Source organism: Lissotriton helveticus, chromosome 5_1 (assembly GCF_964261635.1).
Source record: "Lissotriton helveticus chromosome 5_1, aLisHel1.1, whole genome shotgun sequence".
NCBI lineage: Eukaryota > Metazoa > Chordata > Amphibia > Caudata > Salamandridae > Lissotriton > Lissotriton helveticus.
Genome location: NC_136065.1, coordinates 1577492590 through 1577509753, shown reverse-complemented (window position 1 = coordinate 1577509753; position 17164 = coordinate 1577492590). Strand labels below are relative to the sequence as shown.

Genomic DNA, 17164 nt, shown 5'->3' with positions numbered 1-17164 from the left:
TTCGACTAGTGCATGGTTTATCCACAGGAAAACAGAGCAAATCTTTGTAAATTACCAATGTGATGCACTTCCTATCGGAACATGTTATTTAGCTAAAGTAGATTCGAAGCTCGATTCGTTTTAGGGCATTTTTTTTTCTACATTTGGTCACACATCGATTCACTTGAGCAAGACTATTTGCCACAAAGCAAGGAGGAGGCACTTCGTTCATAAAGAATGAATCTGGTTTTGAACCAACTTCGAGGTTTGAACTGTTTTTAGCAATGGAAGTTGCTTGAAGAATGGACCGCAAATGAATTTAACTCATTCCTCTAACGCCCTACATGTATCATTTTAGTCTAAATTCATCGCCCAATCATGAAAAACACATTTGAACATTCTTACTGTTATCAGAATACTAATGCAAGATTTATTAATTTAGTGCACGGTTTAGCATACACTGCTGTGATCGGCCAAGGATTTAGTTAGATTAGGCGACACGGCGGGCAGGGGAGGGGGCGGAGCGGGTAAAAAAAAAAAACAAGACGGAGGGAAAGGCAGATAAGGGGAGGGGGGAGGAGAAATGCGACACGGCGGAATCTGTAAAGGGAGTTTCGCAAAGATCCACACCATGCTTTTACTGTGGCTTGATAAACGGGTGAATTTGAGAAAAGGCTTCAGGGAAAGGTGGTGTGCGCGCTGTGTAGAAGCATCGGGAACTTATCAGCTGTATTTACTGAATTGTTAACCCCTTCCAACCATTTTCCCATTTCATGCGGGCTATCGCTGTGGTTGTTTGCGGAGACACTGTGTGGAAAAAAAGACAATATTGGCTGTGAATTAAAGCCATTTCTGAGCGCTGTCGCAGCAGCTTCCAGCATGTGGAAAAAAAAGACAGGCGACTCACACGGTCATTTCAAATGTTATTGATTACAGCCTGTCGAAATGGCTGTAATTGGGAGGCTGGCAATGTCAGACAGCCCGGCAACCAAGCACTGAGACGAGCGCTTATAAAAAAGGCCTGCCTTCGCGCATGTATGCAGACTTGACATTTGTCACGGTTTTCACGATGATGACAAAAAGACCTGCAAAAGGAATGTACTCTAAACAGCAATACATTGATCAAATCGTGTGTTCGACTAGTGCATGGTTTATCCACAGGAAAACAGAGCAAATCTTTGTAAATTACCAATGTGATGCACTTCCTATCGGAACATGTTTTTAAGCTAAAGTAGAGTCGCGGGTAAAAAAAACAAGACGGAGGGCATTGCTGTGGGGAGGGGGTGGAGGAGAAATGCACACGGCGGGCAGGGGAGGGGGCGGAGCGGGGAGAGCGGCATGTGGGTGTGAAGAAGCCGGGCCTTTGAAGTGAAGCTAAGCTTCACTTCAAAAGGTGTCGGAGGAATGCGGCTGAGCGAACAGACGGCGATTGCGGCTGAGGGAACTGATGTGCACGCTCTTTTAAGCTCAATGCACATGCGCATTGAGCTTAAAAGTCACGGGCACTGCAAGGAATCGCCACGATTCCTTGCTTCTTAGTTAAAGGTTGTTTAAGCCGCAATAGGCTCGCAAGCTCGATGCGCATGCGCATCGACAGGCGAGACCTAAAAAGGTGGGTTGACTGACCAGAAACTAATGATATCAACAGAAAGCCCCAAAATAAATCACACAAAAAGAATTTATAGGGGGAGCGATAACTCAGTAACTGCATATTCAGATCTAATTCGGTTTGGTATCAAGCCTGCAATGGAGCTCTACAGGCACCCACAAAGGTTTTTACAACTTCCCAGTTGCAGCAATTTACCACACCGGTCACTCTCTGTCTGTACTTAATTATTGGTGATAGATTTGTTTATCTGCGTGCACCTCCTTACAAAGATCTCGCACAGATCTCTTTGGAAGCTGTGATGGAGAAAGACAAATATATTTGGGATTACAGATTTCAAGAATTGCAGGGTTCACTAAAGTGTCCTAGCAAACCAGTTATGCAAAAAAGAAGAGCATCCTACCTTGGTCTGAAGGGAAGTGTCTGCCTCGTCTCTTACAGGAGTGCTAGTTCGTGACGTGGTGCTATCCGAACCTGCATTCTTTCTTGCAGATGTGTCTGCGGTGTGATGGGATCTGTCAGAGTGTGCAATTGAGGCTCTGTCTAGCTTCTCCAAGGATGTTCTTTCTCTATTGCTAGATGTCCAGTCCTGCTTTCCAAGAGATGTATTTTTTTCCCTACTACTGGCAGCCCGATCAGATCTTCCCATGGATTCTCTATTGCTTGCAGTCCTGTCCGACTTCCCCAGCATTGTTCCCCTTTCACCAACACTGACAATCCTTTCAGGCTTCCCGTGGTTAATGTTCTTTTCCTTGAGGCTGCCAGTCCATGTGCTTGTGGCACTATCTGGTTTTTCCACTGCGGCTCCCTTTCTCCCCATGCTGATTAGGCTGTCCAACTCATCAAAGGGAGATCTTATCCCCTCCTCACTAGGGGTACAGTTTGAGTTCTCAAGGATCAGTCTTTTCTCGCCTTTGCTGGAGGTGCTATCCAGCTTTTCAATAGACACCACCTTCCTTTTCATACTGGGGGTTTGATCAACCTTCTCAAGAAGCAAGTCTCCCTCCAGGCTGATGGGACTAGCTGGTGTTTCTTGGGATAAGTGAATTCCAGTATTTTTTGAGGTGCTGTCTTTCTCATCAGCATATTGCTCTTTTGTGCCGTCTTTCATGGCGCTTTCCATCTTCCCAGGTAGTGCTTTATTTTCTCCGACATTCGACTCCACAGATGCTTTCGCATCCTGCACACAAACACAATATTAAAATGTCAAAACTGCACCAGAGACACAAATATTTTGGTACAACACAATGCAAATGTGCTCAGAATGAAAACATTTTGTTTTAAATGATTGACTGGCTATGTTTTTATGTTGAGTTAACATCAGGGATACCAGAGCATAGCACTTGAGAAAGTTTGCATAAAATGCATATCAGTGGTAAAAATGATAATGAATATGCTACTTACCAATATGCATCTGTTCTTGGCATGTAGGGCTGCTAACATTCATATCTATTGCATAGATCGCCGCCTAGTGTTGGGTCCGGATGATTGCACATTGTTGTCCTGGAAGAGTCTTCGAAGTATCACGAGATAGGTGGCTCCTCCCCTGGACTACAGTGCGCATGGGCATCGACTCCATCCCCAGATTGTTTTTAGCCATTGCGGCAAAGATGGAGTATGACAGTGTGAAAGATGTCCATGCTAATGATTGAATGCAAGAAGCAATCTGCAGCTGCTACAGGCGCCGGGGAGGAGGATGGGCGATATGAATGTTAGCAGCCCTACATGCCAAGAACAGATGCATACTGGTAAGTAGCAAATTCAGTTCGAGGCATGTGGGCTGCTAAATTGTTATGTTATGTTGTTATGCACTTTTATTAGGCGCACAGATGCTCCAGCGAAGGAGCGTCCTGGCGCCGCGACAAGGTAGCAGCACAACACAACGTGACAACATACAGAAAATTAAAACTAAGGGAACAAGAAGGTTTTCACCGCACGGCGAAAGGAAAACAAGTCCCTAAGGGCGTGAATCGCCGGGGGAAGGGAGTTCCAAAGCACCGCCGCACGGACTTGGAAGGAACGTCCGCCGGCTCTACTACGCTTAAAGCGAGGAACAACAGCCAGTTCTAGATCAGCAGATCTTAAAGCTCGCGCTGGAATATAATGAACCAAAAGTTTGGAAAGAATCATGGCCGGAGACCCCTTAAGTATTTTATAGGCAACACAGAGGACCTTGAACTGAATCCGCTGAGCCACCGGGAGCCAGTGCAGCGAGCGCAGGGTACTGGAAGTGGGGCATGATCTAGGTAATCCCACCACCGCTCTCGCAGCGGCATTCTGGATCCGCTGCAGGCGACCAATTTCTGCCTGGTTCAGGCCTACCAATAGGGAGCTCGCATAGTCCAGCCTAGAGATGACAGTGGCTTGGATCACGAGTTGCCTGGTGGCGGCATCAAAAAACTTAAGCACAGGACGGAGCCCCCGTAGAATGCCAAAACAACAGGCTGCCGTACGTGTGGTGTGGCAGGCAAACGTAAGGGAAGGATCCAACCATACCCCGAGGTTTTTAAGCTCAGACACAGGGGTAGGTGTAAGACCCAAATCCCCTGGCCACCATCTCCCTCCCCAAAGTTCCGGTTGTTTGCCAAAAATCATGACCTCGGTCTTACTGGAGTTCAGCTGGAGACAGTTGGACGTCATCCAGTCAGCGACCGCCCGCAGTCCTTGTTGGAATCTGGGTGCATCCACATCGGCATCCCCGCTGATCGTGACCGCTAGCTGGGTATCATCGGCGTATGACACCATTGTCATACCCCACTGCCGCACAACCTCAGCTAGCGGCCTTACGTATAGATTAAACAACGTAGGACTCAGCGAGGAGCCTTGGGGGACCCCCAGATCCAACAGATGGTATTTGGACTGGTACGGTGGGACGGTCACGCTAAAGGTCCGATTGGCTAAAAAAGACCGGAACCATTGGAGAGCGATGCCGGTGACACCAGCCTCCTCTAAACGACGCAGAAGGATGGGGTGTGATACGGTGTCAAAGGCGGCGCTCAGATCTAATAGCACCAGCGCCGCCGTTTGACCCGCATCAAGCACGGAGCGCAGATGCTCCACCATATACAGCAAATTCATATCTATTGCATAGAATATATAGCAGTCCCTCCATTAACGGCGGCCGCCCGTGCCAGCTGCAGATGTCTGAAAGAGAGTCTTGAGAACAGCTCGTCCTACAGCTGCCTGCTGTTTGGAATGTACGTCTACGCAGTAATGTTTGGTAAACGTGTGTGGTGTGGCCCATGTGGCTGCTCTGCAAATGTCTTCCAAAGGAATGTTTCCCAGGAATGCCATGGAGGCTCCTAACTTGCGTGTGGAGTGTGCTCTGGGTGGGATCGTTAAAGTGCGTTTAGCTTTCTGATAGCAAATCTGAATACATTTAACGATCCACCTGGCTATTCCCGCTTTGGAAATGGGGTTGCCCTTGTGCGGAGCTGAAAAGGCAACGAATAGTTGTTGTGTCTTTCTAAATGGTTGTGTTCTGTCAATATAGTACATCAACGCCCTCTTAACGTCCAAGGTATGGAGCATTCTTTCCGCTACCGTCTCTGGGTTTGGAAAGAATGCGGGCAGTTCAATTGTCTGATTGACGTGAAATTGTGACACCACCTTTGGAAGGAACTTGGGGTTAGTGCGGAGCACCACCCTATTGGAATGAACCTGAATAAATGGCTCTTGTATTGTGAGCGCCTGTAGCTCACTAACACGTCTGAGAGACGTGATGGCAATGAGGAAAGCCACTTTCCATGTCAAGAATTGAATCTCACATGAATGTAGAGGCTCAAAGGGTGGACCCATCAACCTAGTGAGGACCACATTGAGATTCCATACCGGAGCGGGCGGGGTTCTGGGAGGAAGGACCCGCTTCAGCCCTTCTAGAAAGGCTTTAATGGCAGGCACCCTGAAAACAGAGAGGTGCTGCCTGTTCTGAAGATAAGCTGCTATGGCTGACAAGTGTATCCGAATGGAAGCGTACGCTAGATTGCATTTGTAAAGATGTAACAAGTAGCAAATGATGTTTGGAATGGATGCATCTAGCGGATTTATGTTATGCTCTGTACAGTAGATGACAAAACGCTTCCATTTCGCTGCATAGCAAGCTCTGGTAGTGGGCTTTCTTGCCTCTGATGATGTCCATGCATTCAGGAGGCAGATTAAGGTAGCCAAACTCTAGGACTTCAGGAGCCAGATCGCCAGATTGAGCTGTTGCGGGTCTGGATGCTGAATGTCGCCATGGTTCTGCGTCAAGAGCCTGGGTGAGAGGTGCAGCCTTTGATGCGGTACCACGGAAAGTTCTAGCAACGTGGTGTACCATGGTTGGCGTGCCCACGTTGGAGCAACCAGGATGAGCGTCATCGAGTGTTGCTTTAGCTTTCTTGCCACCAGCGGAATGAGAGGTGCTGGGGGAAAAGCGTACGCAAATTTGCCTGACCAGTTCATCCATATCGCATTGCCTTGCGACTGTGGGTGAGGGAACCTGGCGGCAAAGCTTTGGCATTTTGCGTTTTCCCTTGTGGCAAACAGGTCTATCTCTGGATGACCCCACTGCTGGAAGTACGGGCGGAGTACCGATGGATGTATTTCCCACTCGTGCATCTGATGGCTGTACCTGCTGAGCAGATCCGCCATCTGGTTGTCCTTGCCCGGAAGGTGTTCTGCCATGAGGAAGATGTTCCTCTGAATGGCCCACTTCCACATGCTCTGAGCCAGATGAGACAGCTGTGGAGAGTGCGTACCCCCCTGCTTCTGGATGTAGTACATGGCCGTCATGTTGTCCGTCCGGATCAACACGACCTTGTTGCACAAATGTACTTTGAAGGACTTTAACGCCATAAAGATCGCCATCAACTCCAGACAGTTGATGTGCATCTTCCTTAGCTGTGTCGTCCATAGTCCCTGCACCGTGTAGTGGAGCACATGAGCCCCCCGCCCCTGGAGAGATGCGTCCGTCGTGAGGATGATCTGTGGTACAGGCTCTTGGAACGGTCGGCCCTTGCAAAGGATGTGTGGATTCCACCAATGCAGAGAGTTGTATGCCCGACCGGTCACCAACACTAGGTCTTTCAACTGTCCATGAGCCTGCGTCCACTGATGCGCTAGACATTCCTGGAGCGGACGCATATGCAGTCTCGCGTGCGGGACTATGAAGATGCAGGAGGCCATCATGCCTATCAACTGCATAAACACTCTCGCTGGGAGTGAGTGTTGGGGTCTGAACCTCTGGATTAGCGACTGGATGTTGTCGATTCTCGCTGGGTTTGGCTGTGCTTTAGCAGCCAGAGTATTTATGGTCGCGCCTAGATACTGCCGCACGTGGGCTGGCTGGAGGTGCGACTTCGGATAGTTTAACGAGAACCCCAGACTGTGAAGGAGGTGAATAGTGTGGGACATGTCCGCGGCGCACTGTTGAGCCGACTTGGCTTGAACGAGCCAGTCGTCCAGGTAAGGGTAGACATGTATGTTCTGTCTCCTGAGGTGCGCCGCCACGGTCGCCAGACACTTCGTGAACACTCTGGGTGCAGTGGTCACTCCGAAGGGTAGGACCTTGAACTGGTAATGCCTGTTCTGTATGGTAAACCTGAGGTACTTTCTGTGGGATGGGTGGAGTGGAATGTGAAAATAAGCATCCTTGAGGTCCAAGGTTGCGAGGAAGTCTCCCTGGTTTAATAGTGGAAGAACCTGTTGTAGTGTCAACATGTGAAAATGTTCTGAGAGTATGTATAGGTTGAGGGGGCGCAGGTCCAGAATGGGTCTGAGTGAGCCGTCCTTTTTTGGTATTAAGAAGTACAGGGAATAAACCCCTGTGCCTTCTTCCTCCACCGGCACGAGCTCTATTGCTCCTTTTTGCAGCATTACGAGAACCTCCTGCTGCAATAAGTGCAAGTGCTCTGCTGACATAGGACGTGTCTTGGGGGTATGTTGGGTGGAGTGGACGTTAACTCCAAACAATACCCGAACTGGATAAGATCTCTTACCCACCTGTCTGTGGTGATGTTTCTCCAGACTGGCAGGAACTGTTGGAGTCTCCCCCCGACAGGTGCTGGATGGTCGGGGGCAGTGACAGGGAGTCACTGTTTGGTGGCAGCAGAGGAACGGGAACTATTGTTGCCTCTGCCTCTGCCCTTGGCGCTGTTTCCTCTGTAACCACCTCTATTTTGTTTGGGGTAAGAGGCCTGGGCGCCTCCTCTATTGAAACTTGTCTGCTGTGCCAAGTGTCCTCTGGGAACACCTCTTGTACTTGAGCGACGAAAAGTGTTGCCCCTGTATTGCTGAGACTGAAGAGCACCCATGGACTTAGCCGTCTCAGTGTCTTTTTTAATCTTTTCAAGGGTGGTGTCAACCTCCGGGCCAAACAGTCTGTCTGGATTGACGGGTTGGTTGAGGATAGTTGTTTGGATCTCGGGCTTGAAGCCTGAGATGCGGAGCCATGCCTGACGCCTTAACATAACACTAGTGTTCACCGCCCTTGCCGCTGTATCTGCAACATCAAGCGCACATTTAATCGCAGCATTAGAAATAAGCTTGCCCTCCTGGATCAACATTTCAGCTCCTTCTTTGAACTGGTCTGGAAGGTGCTGCAAAAGCTGTTCCACGGTGTCATAATGCGCCCTATCATATCTAGCCAACAGGGCTTGTGTATTGGATATGCGCCATATGTTTGCTGCCTGCGCTGCCACCCTTTTGCCCCCTGCCTCCAGCACTTTTGACTCTTTGTCCGGGGGAGGAGCTTCACCCGTTGTCTGTGAATTCGCCCTCTTGCGTGCATTGGAGACGACCAAAGAGTCTAGAGGCAACTGGCCCCGTATATAAGCAGGGTCCCCAGGTGCCGGTCTGTATTTCTTTTCTATACGTGGGTTGACCACCCTTGCCCTGGTGGGTTCTTTGAAAATGTCAGTGGCATGTTTGAGAACCCCTTTAAGCATTGGCAGTGTTTTAACAGTCTTTTCCGATGCAGAGAATGTATCAAACAAAAAGTCAACTTCCACAGGGTCGGCATGCATCTCCACCTTGTGATTTGCAGCTGCCCGTTCAATTAAGGCATTAAATGCCGCCGAGTCTTCAGTAGGAGAAGTCTTTATCCCATAAAGCTGTGGGTCACTAACCACCTGTTGGTCACCCTGGTCACCAGTGTCTACCCAGGAGTCCTGCTGCTCATCAGGGTCATTATTGGCAGGAAAGTTATACTCTTCATTCTGGTCATTTCCATCCCCATCTGAGTAAGTGGGTGAAGGTGTTGGACTCCTCCCAGGCTGTTGAGGAATGGGTTCCACAAGGTCTGGAGTATCTGGTGCAGGCCTTTTCTTTTTTAGAGGGATTACATAGGATGCCACCGGCTGGGATGTAATTTTCCTCTTGTAGAGCATTAATTTGCCCGTGTCGGCGTCGATAAAATGCTCCGATTCATCGTCCTGCGAAAGTGGTCGAGCAGAGCTTCCACTACGCTGAGTCTGCCGCAGCCCCTCCGAGTCATCGGGCACCGTACGAGGTGTGAAAACCTTCGGCGCCACCTTCGGCGGCAGAGTATAGAGGATCGGCGTCGAAGTCTTCTTCGGTGGAACAGTCGCCTTCGGTACCGAGGGCGTTTTCGGCTCCGACGCCTTGTCACGTAGCCTCTTCCGGGAGTCCGCGACCTGCTTAGTAAAAGAAGCGGACGGCTTCGTCGATCCGACCGTGGGCCTCGATCCACCACCAGGTGATGATCCGAGCGGTGACGACTTCTGTGTGGGCGCGGACGCACCCTCGACAGCAAGGCTCCGGTCCGTCTTGGCCTTAGGCGTCGACGCCGCCGGCTTCGGATCGGCAGATTTTTCCCTTTGCGTCGTGGTTCCAGACTTTGGCTCGGTGGCCTTCGCCGACGCCACTTCGACTGTCCGTGTGCCTGGGGCCGCGGTAGTCTTGGGTGAAGGTGTCTCGACAGTCTTCTTCGACTTCGACACCACCACGACCTTCTTCGAGGTGGCCTCCTTGGCCCCCTTGGGTGCCGTATCGTGTTCGACAGCCTTTTTCGGCTTCGAAGCCTCCGAAGACGACGGCTTCGAAGGTGTCTCCGCTGTCTTTGGTTTCGATGGTGTGTCGGCCATCTTAGATGATGTCGAAGCCGATGGTTTCGGTTTCGTTTTCTGTAACGGAGGCTCCGCTGAAATGTCTGTAGCCGGGCCAGAAGGCGGGGCCGAGGACTTAGGGTGAGGGTCGTGGGTAAGGCCGAGTGGCGATCCCGTGACCTGAGCCTTAGTTATTGTACGGACGGGGCATAGCTCTTCCTCCGAGCTATCTTCCGCGGCCCCATAAACTTCCTCGTCGTCCCGTACCTCCTCGACGTATTCCTCTAGGTCCAGGCCCTCAACGGCTTCTCCGTAGTCGGCCTCGACCTCCGCCGATGGAGGCGAGATCTGAAGCTGAAGCTCTTGCTCGTCTGCCTCGGGGTCGTTGAAGATGTCCACAGGTGCCGATCGCTGGGCCTCGAGGCACGCCACGCGCCGAATCTTGAGCGTCTTCTTCGACCTGAACTGCAAACAGGCCATACAGTTGGCCTCGTTGTTGTCCGGCGACAGGCACTTGTTGCATACAGGATGCACGTCGATGTGTGGGTACTTCGAACCGCACACGGGACACTTTTTGAACGGACTTAGTTCCATTGTAGTCTCGTCGGGGTCTTGCTGCGTCGAAGGGCCTCGATGACCGAAGAGTCACGCGACTCTCCCGAAAACCGACTCGAAGAGTCGGAGTATACACGAGAACCGAACGCCAACAATACCGACGAGGTTAGAAAGCCTTTTGGCCTTCAGAGAACTGTTTTTACCGATTCCGACAGGAGACGTCGAAATCACATCCGAACCCAATGGCGGAAAAAAACAATCTGGGGATGGAGTCGATGCCCATGCGCACTGTAGTCCAGGGGAGGAGCCACCTATCTCGTGATACTTCGAAGACTCTTCCAGGACAACAATGTGCAATCATCCGGACCCAACACTAGGCGGCGATCTATGCAATAGATATGAATTTAGCAGCCCACATGCCTCGAACCTAAACATTAACTATTTAAAAAGGTACTAAGATGATAGATTGGGGGGATGGGTTAATGTGAGAGGTAAAGAAAGCCTGTGTGTACAGTACTTCTGGAATATACACATTGATACAAGTAGATCAACAAAGGTTGTACATCACTATAGAGACCCACTATTATATCCCATCCACTACATTCTAGGACATTAGACTGTATACCAGGAAAATCTGTATTAGCCCCACCCCCTTTTAATTTAATTGCTGTAACTCTACTTTTTTGTTTAAGTAGTTGTTATTTAAAGTTCTTTATTCCCAATGTGGTGTCGCACAATATATTAGATCCAGTATAGTGACCCATGATGTAGTGGATCAGATCCACTACATCATGGGTCACTATAGGGGGAATGCAACTTGAAAACATACAAATAAAGACTTCGTAAAACTGTGTCATCAGAAAGAAATGAAATCATGTAGGGAGCCCTACAAAGAGGCAGGTCTTACAGTTGAAGTCTGTATTCAGATTCTAAGAGACTATCGGAGGCAAGCAGATTGGGCAGAGGTTCAAAACATGTCATGCCTTTGAAAATAACGGTTATAAATGCTGTGGTTTGCTGTAGGATACTGGCAGAAGACATCATGCCACCTGTTCTGTTGCTTTGATTAACCTCAATAACGAGGTGATCCTGTTAGGAAGACTGGGATTTTTGGGGGTTTACACTACTGAAGGACTAAAAGAAAGCAGGGTATTGTTACTACCCGTCCATGATAATGTAGGAGCCAAGATCACAGCATACCGGGTACAATAAGTAACAGGGGAAGGTTCAACGTTATTGCGGACTGCTAGTCTCAGTACATTGGCACTCTGCATCAAATTAATCCTAATCACCTAAACTGTCAAATTTCACTCTACAACTGTCCAAATTTCTAGAACCAAAGAGGACGTAATGAACAAACACAACTTTTAGCATTAACCATCACAGCTAACAGGATTGCTTTTTTAATTTAAAAAAGTAGAGCAGACATGCAAATGGGATCCCTGTTTCGGTCTATAAACAGGACATTAAATTCTGGTCACAACCGTTGAAACACCTTTTTAGAACCTGCCTCATTATAAATGCATTCACGTCCACTTTGCAAGGTTCATTCTTGCAATATCAGCTATAAACAAGCATTGAAAATGCAATAGGTCTCGCCTTTTATTAAGTTAAAGCCATTTGCTCTGCTATACAATACCATTAGCAAAGCAAATGGCTTTAACTTAATCAAAGGCGAGACCTATTGCATTTTCAATGCTTGTTATTACATAGTTATCATTCCCCTACCACTGTGTTTTGCAGCAGTCCTGACCCAGGTGGACAATGTACATAAGGACCACTGTGACAAACACCCTTTATTATACCCACTGTGGCAAATCTACAGACACTGTGGAAGCTAGCTGAATTAGGAAAGAGTTTTAATGTATAACTCCTGTCCCCCAGTGAAGCACCTGTCCCCACAAGACGCAGGCCTGGTTTGCAAGTCTGCAGCTGTAACATTAAAATGTCTATGTTTTCTTGAAGAGAGCATATGGCTACAGCTCCAAAAACAGAGACAAGACACTGCTATTCATCAGCAATTTGTTGCAAACGATTTACATCACTGCAGCAAGTTGTCTGAAAGCTCGGACACTGGCAAAGATAATTCAGTGAGTTAAACTGTTATTTGGCATTTGTGCGTTGGTCATTCACGGTCACGGAAGTGATAACATCGGAAATTAAATTTCGGAAGACCAAAATGTTGAGAGAAACATCGAAATAAAAGAATGAACAATATAAAACAAGAAACGTCCCCAGCACAGACTAGTCAAAATAGGTCCCGATACACAGACCTACGCAACCCCGATGGAAACCCCCGTGCAAGGGACTGGACACATTCAAACCTCCACGGCGTTCATCTCCCTATATTTACGCACTAGCCCAGAGTATAATCCACAGCCCCATCCATCCCCAGCAGCCTGTGCCCTCCAATGTCAATACTGCACATATGGTCTGAAAACAACAGGCCTCTATTGACGGGCTCCAGCCTGCGCCCATTGTTAACTGTTTCTAGGCCGCCCTCTGGTGCACGCGACTCTGCCATGGATGTCCCAAGCCCCACTCCCCCCCCCCCCCCTCTCCAGCTCAGAGAAGCAGCCCCTGATGGAGACCCGACGGCTGAGATCACTTACCCTGCGCCGGCGAGACTGCGTCTGTGGCCTCCTCTACCGTGGCGAGCTGGGGCATCATATACTGAATATGTGGGTGCACCCCCAAATCCACATGCTCGGAGACCATGGGACAGGCGGATGCAGTTCAGGCGCGGCGTCATCCTCAAACAAGTCGACCTGGAGCGGAGAACAGCCTAAGAGACACGGGAGGGCATGAGCGTGACGCCGTGAGCGTGCACGTTAGCGTTCCCTGCGGCTCTTGCCCATGACGGCCCTGCAAAGCTAGAAGCGCGTTCACAGACCTGAGCTCTTGCCCATACTAGAATCGGCTCGTGCACAGGTCTGTCTCTGGTCTGTCTCCCTTGGAGGCAAACACGGCAGCTATAAGTCTCGTTGGCGGCAGCGCTTCGCGCTGCAACGCCAGCGAGACCTAAAAAGGCTCATTGTTAAACCCAGAAAGTTACCGCCTCAATGCCCTTTTAGATGTTGAGGCTAAATACTTTGCTTCTTTACTACTGGAGGACCTAGAAGCATGGGCAAGCTCAATTCACCTGCTCTCACTAAATCAAACCGGTTTTAGGCCCATGCTGGGCACCATGGACAATCTAGTGGAAATTAGGATGCTAGTATTAAAACAGATACGAAAAAAACAACTAATCTACAGCTGTTTTGTAGACTCCAGCAAGGCATTTGATTACGTCCAATGCTAACTTCTCTGGCAAATGTTGAAACACTAGGGCATTCCGGACAATTACTCTGGGGCATTCAACTGCTCTATTCTGAAACATGGGCTACAGTCAAATTAGACAATAACTCAACAGTTTCTAATAAGATCAGGATAGAACAAGTAGTCAAATAAGCATGCATTCTGGCACCTGCCCTCTTCAACCTATTTTTGAGAGATTTGGTCCCTGCTCTTGCTGCAATCGTCAGCGACCCACCAAAGCTGGGTCATCGACACATTACCTACCTTCTTTACGCTGATGACATTGTTCTTTTGAGCCAAACAGCTAGGGGACTGCAAAGTCTGCTTGATGTCTTATTTGCACATAGCAATACAAACAGCTTGACAGTGAAGACCAATGTCGTAATATTTGGACGGAAAAGGAAAACCTTAACAAGCACAGACTATCCAGAGCCCCCAGCTACAAGTACCTTGGATTTTTTTTTTATGTTTTAAGACCTTTATTGTTTGAAGTGCACAGTACACAGCTTTCGTCTTACAACCTGTTCGGGCCAGCCGCGTACGATTGAAACTCAATCTCATGTATTAAATGAACACAGCCACAAGGCCGACAACCCTGGGGTCCGGCGGCGTATGGGAGATTGAATAAGAATTTCACAATCATGTAAACATTCGGCAATGCAATAAAACGAAAAAGAAAATAGTGAGTGTTTTTTTTTTTACCTTTTGTTAATATGCAAACTCATAAACACAAAGCTATGTTAGCGCTCATCGATGTCATTTTGTGAGCCGAGGCCCGCTGTAACACTTGTAAGTCACATGGAAGAATGACAGACTAGCTCACTCTCTAGGAGGGCGCGGGATGGCATCAAGGGGGGGGGGGGTGAGGCTGCATAGCTTCTTGGGCGTGTTGGTTATCGGGTGATTATACAGCGTATCCGACCTGATGGGGGTGACTGGTGTCCGTAGTTGTGTTCGGGTAGGATCACCTCGACCCTGGCAGTTGCCCTCAAAGGCCCCATGATGTAGCGTGTATGCAAAGCAATGTTAAAGGGTTTGGTCCAGAGGAAGGCGGGACCAGTAGGTCAAGAACATTCAGAACAGTAACTTGGGAAATACAAATGAAAGGGAGGAGGGGAGTGGGACGGAAGTAGCCATGTGTTAGGGGGAGTGGTGTGGTGTCAGTGTGTCAGTTGCTATACAGCGGGCGGGGCAGCTCGGGAGGCGCAGCAGGGGGCCCGTCCGCGTGTCAAGCACGTAAGGGAGGGTTTCCAGCGTGAAGGCATGTCAGTTGTAGCAGGATAGTGTTGGTCATAAGGTAGTCGGTGGTAGGACCCCTGGCTATGGTATAGTGCGTGGGGGCGGATGAGGCAATACACCCGTCACTGCGAGACAGCCGGGTACGTAGCATACAGTAGCCAAGACTCGGAGTCATGGAGGCAGCGAGCAGTGCAGCATAGGCTACATTGCGATAGCGCGGCAGGACTGGAGAGGGGGGAAATGGAAAAGGGGGAATTCGCCAGGTGCGATCACGTTTCGTGTCGCCAATCACAGTGTGGGGGAAGTGGTGGTAGCCTACACCTCATCACGTGATCCCCTGTTCTACACATTTCTGTTGGAAGGATTGGAGGATAGTGTCCCAGTGTTGTGCAATCGGAAATTTCCTGAGGCCCGCTGTTTCCTCTCGTCGTAGGGCAGCGCTCTCTGCCCGTGCCCAGTTTACCAGCGATAGGCTCCAATGTCGGATGTGCGGAGGTGTGTCGTCCTTCCACCGCTTAGTGAGCAGTCGCTTGGCCGTGATGAGCCCGAGATCCCAGTATCGGGCCTGGACTTTATTCAACCGCGTACGTTTGTATAGTCCCAATATGTAGGCCTCCCAAGTTCTCGGCACTCGTTCGTCAGTGCAATGTGTCAGTAGCATGGTCACCCCGTCCCAATATTGTTGGAGGGCAGGACAGAGCCAGAGCATGTGTAGGAGATCTGCTCCTACCTGGGAGCAGCGGTTGCAGGCCGTATCCGTTACCGAGAAATACCTATTTATCTTGTCCGGAGTGAGGTATGCGCGGTGTAGTATGTAGAGTTGTATTCAGCTACAAGTACCTTGGATGTTGGCTCGATGACAAGGGAGGGCATTTAACCCAGGAGAACTCACTTAAACCAAAAGGTCACAGCACTACAATTTGCTTTCCAAACGATTTTTAATCACATGAAAACTCCCACTCTAGAACCATTGCTGAAGATAGTAAAAACCAAACTAATTCCCACATTGGGTTACGGCTCGGAAGCCTTTCCTGGTAAGCTGGGCCCCTTTCTGAATAAATGCCAGAGTCAAGTTTTTAGGACATTGTTTAAACTCCTGAATTACCCTGCAGCCACTCAGATTCGACTAGAATTCATGTTACACGATCAAGTTCTGGCACAGAAGGCCTGTATTCTTAAATATTTACATGCCATGTGTTCTGCCAAGTAAGGAATCTTGAAAAATCTAATCTGGCAAGAGACATCAGAAACAGTCTGTCAAAACCCTTGGTCCATCTTTGCACGAAGCACTAAAACTGAAAACGGACACAGACTTTGGATCCATAATCTTTCACACCAAAATTTTGAGAAGGCGTTAAATAGAGCAATTGAAGAAGCTTGGTTTCCGCAAGACCGCCGGACCTTGATGGTTAGAAAGCATGCCTGTCTAATACAGAGAAGTTATAACAAAAACAAAATGCAAAAATATCTTACAGACACTTTCACGGGGCATTTTAAAATCAATTATTGCCACATCAGGATGGGAATTTGCTCATCCCTGGACCTTTTACCGCATTGGTTCCTGCGTCCAGCATCAAATGAGTGTTGGCTATGCGGTCAATTATGAGAAAATTTAGCTCGCCTTCTCTGTATCTGCCCAGCCTTACTTGACGATCGCCGGAAATTCCTCCATCAAGTATGGATCAAACAAGGTACCCGTACAATTCAGAGAGCCATAGATTTTTTGCATAACAACCCTCATCCTCATGCCATCTACGGCCTGGCCAAATTTCTGAGCAAAGCTGACAAAATGCTAAGAGCCGTCGCCCTACCGGGTCATTTCTGGAATCTAAAATTCAATTTTTTTGTTCCCCCTGCATTATAACGTATAAATGCATGAAGCACTGCCTTACAAGTATTAACGACGTGTGTCCATCATCTGAAGGCTCTAAATGTGACCTAAGGGCTCCATGTTAAAACCCTAAGAAAGATCAGGGTAAAATTGTTTCAGTACAGAATGACCTCATGGGTCAACGCTCTAGCACTTTAACCTTCGCCATAATGGAAGAAATGGCTGACTGAGTTCCAAATGCACACAATTACCCACAGCTCAATACATCATAGTGACTAAAATGTTTGGGGTAACATACTGACTGAAGTCTGTGTGAACTACTTTTAGTAACAATGAATTTGTCATTTCAATGTTTTTATAATTATGCCATGGCAGTGTTTATCACCTTGTTTATTTATCAATTTCTATTTTGCGAGATGCATTTGAAATTTGCATTCATCATCCATCTGAATGTTTTATAACCGTCCGAGCACCAAACAAGAGTGGATCTCTCTCCTTCACGGTTTTTATTATAAATTTGCAATGGCTTTTATTAGCTGAGCATGAATAAAAAAACTTGAAACTTGAATATATACGGTGTTATCCTACACTAGAATCTATCCTCATAGTCATAAG

The 17164-nt window shown here is 48.5% G+C and overlaps 1 protein-coding gene across 2 annotated transcripts in view; it reads right to left on the bottom strand.

The window, feature by feature from the left end:
- The window catches only part of USP49 (ubiquitin specific peptidase 49), a 758970-nt gene that overhangs the window by 115983 nt on the left and 625823 nt on the right, over window positions 1–17164 (bottom strand). For both annotated transcript variants that reach the window (XM_078644724.1, XM_078644726.1), the window contains one exon: window positions 1989–2765. In XM_078644724.1, coding sequence (XP_078500850.1) covers window positions 1989–2765 — 777 coding nt within the window. The remainder of the gene's footprint in view (window positions 1–1988; window positions 2766–17164) is intronic.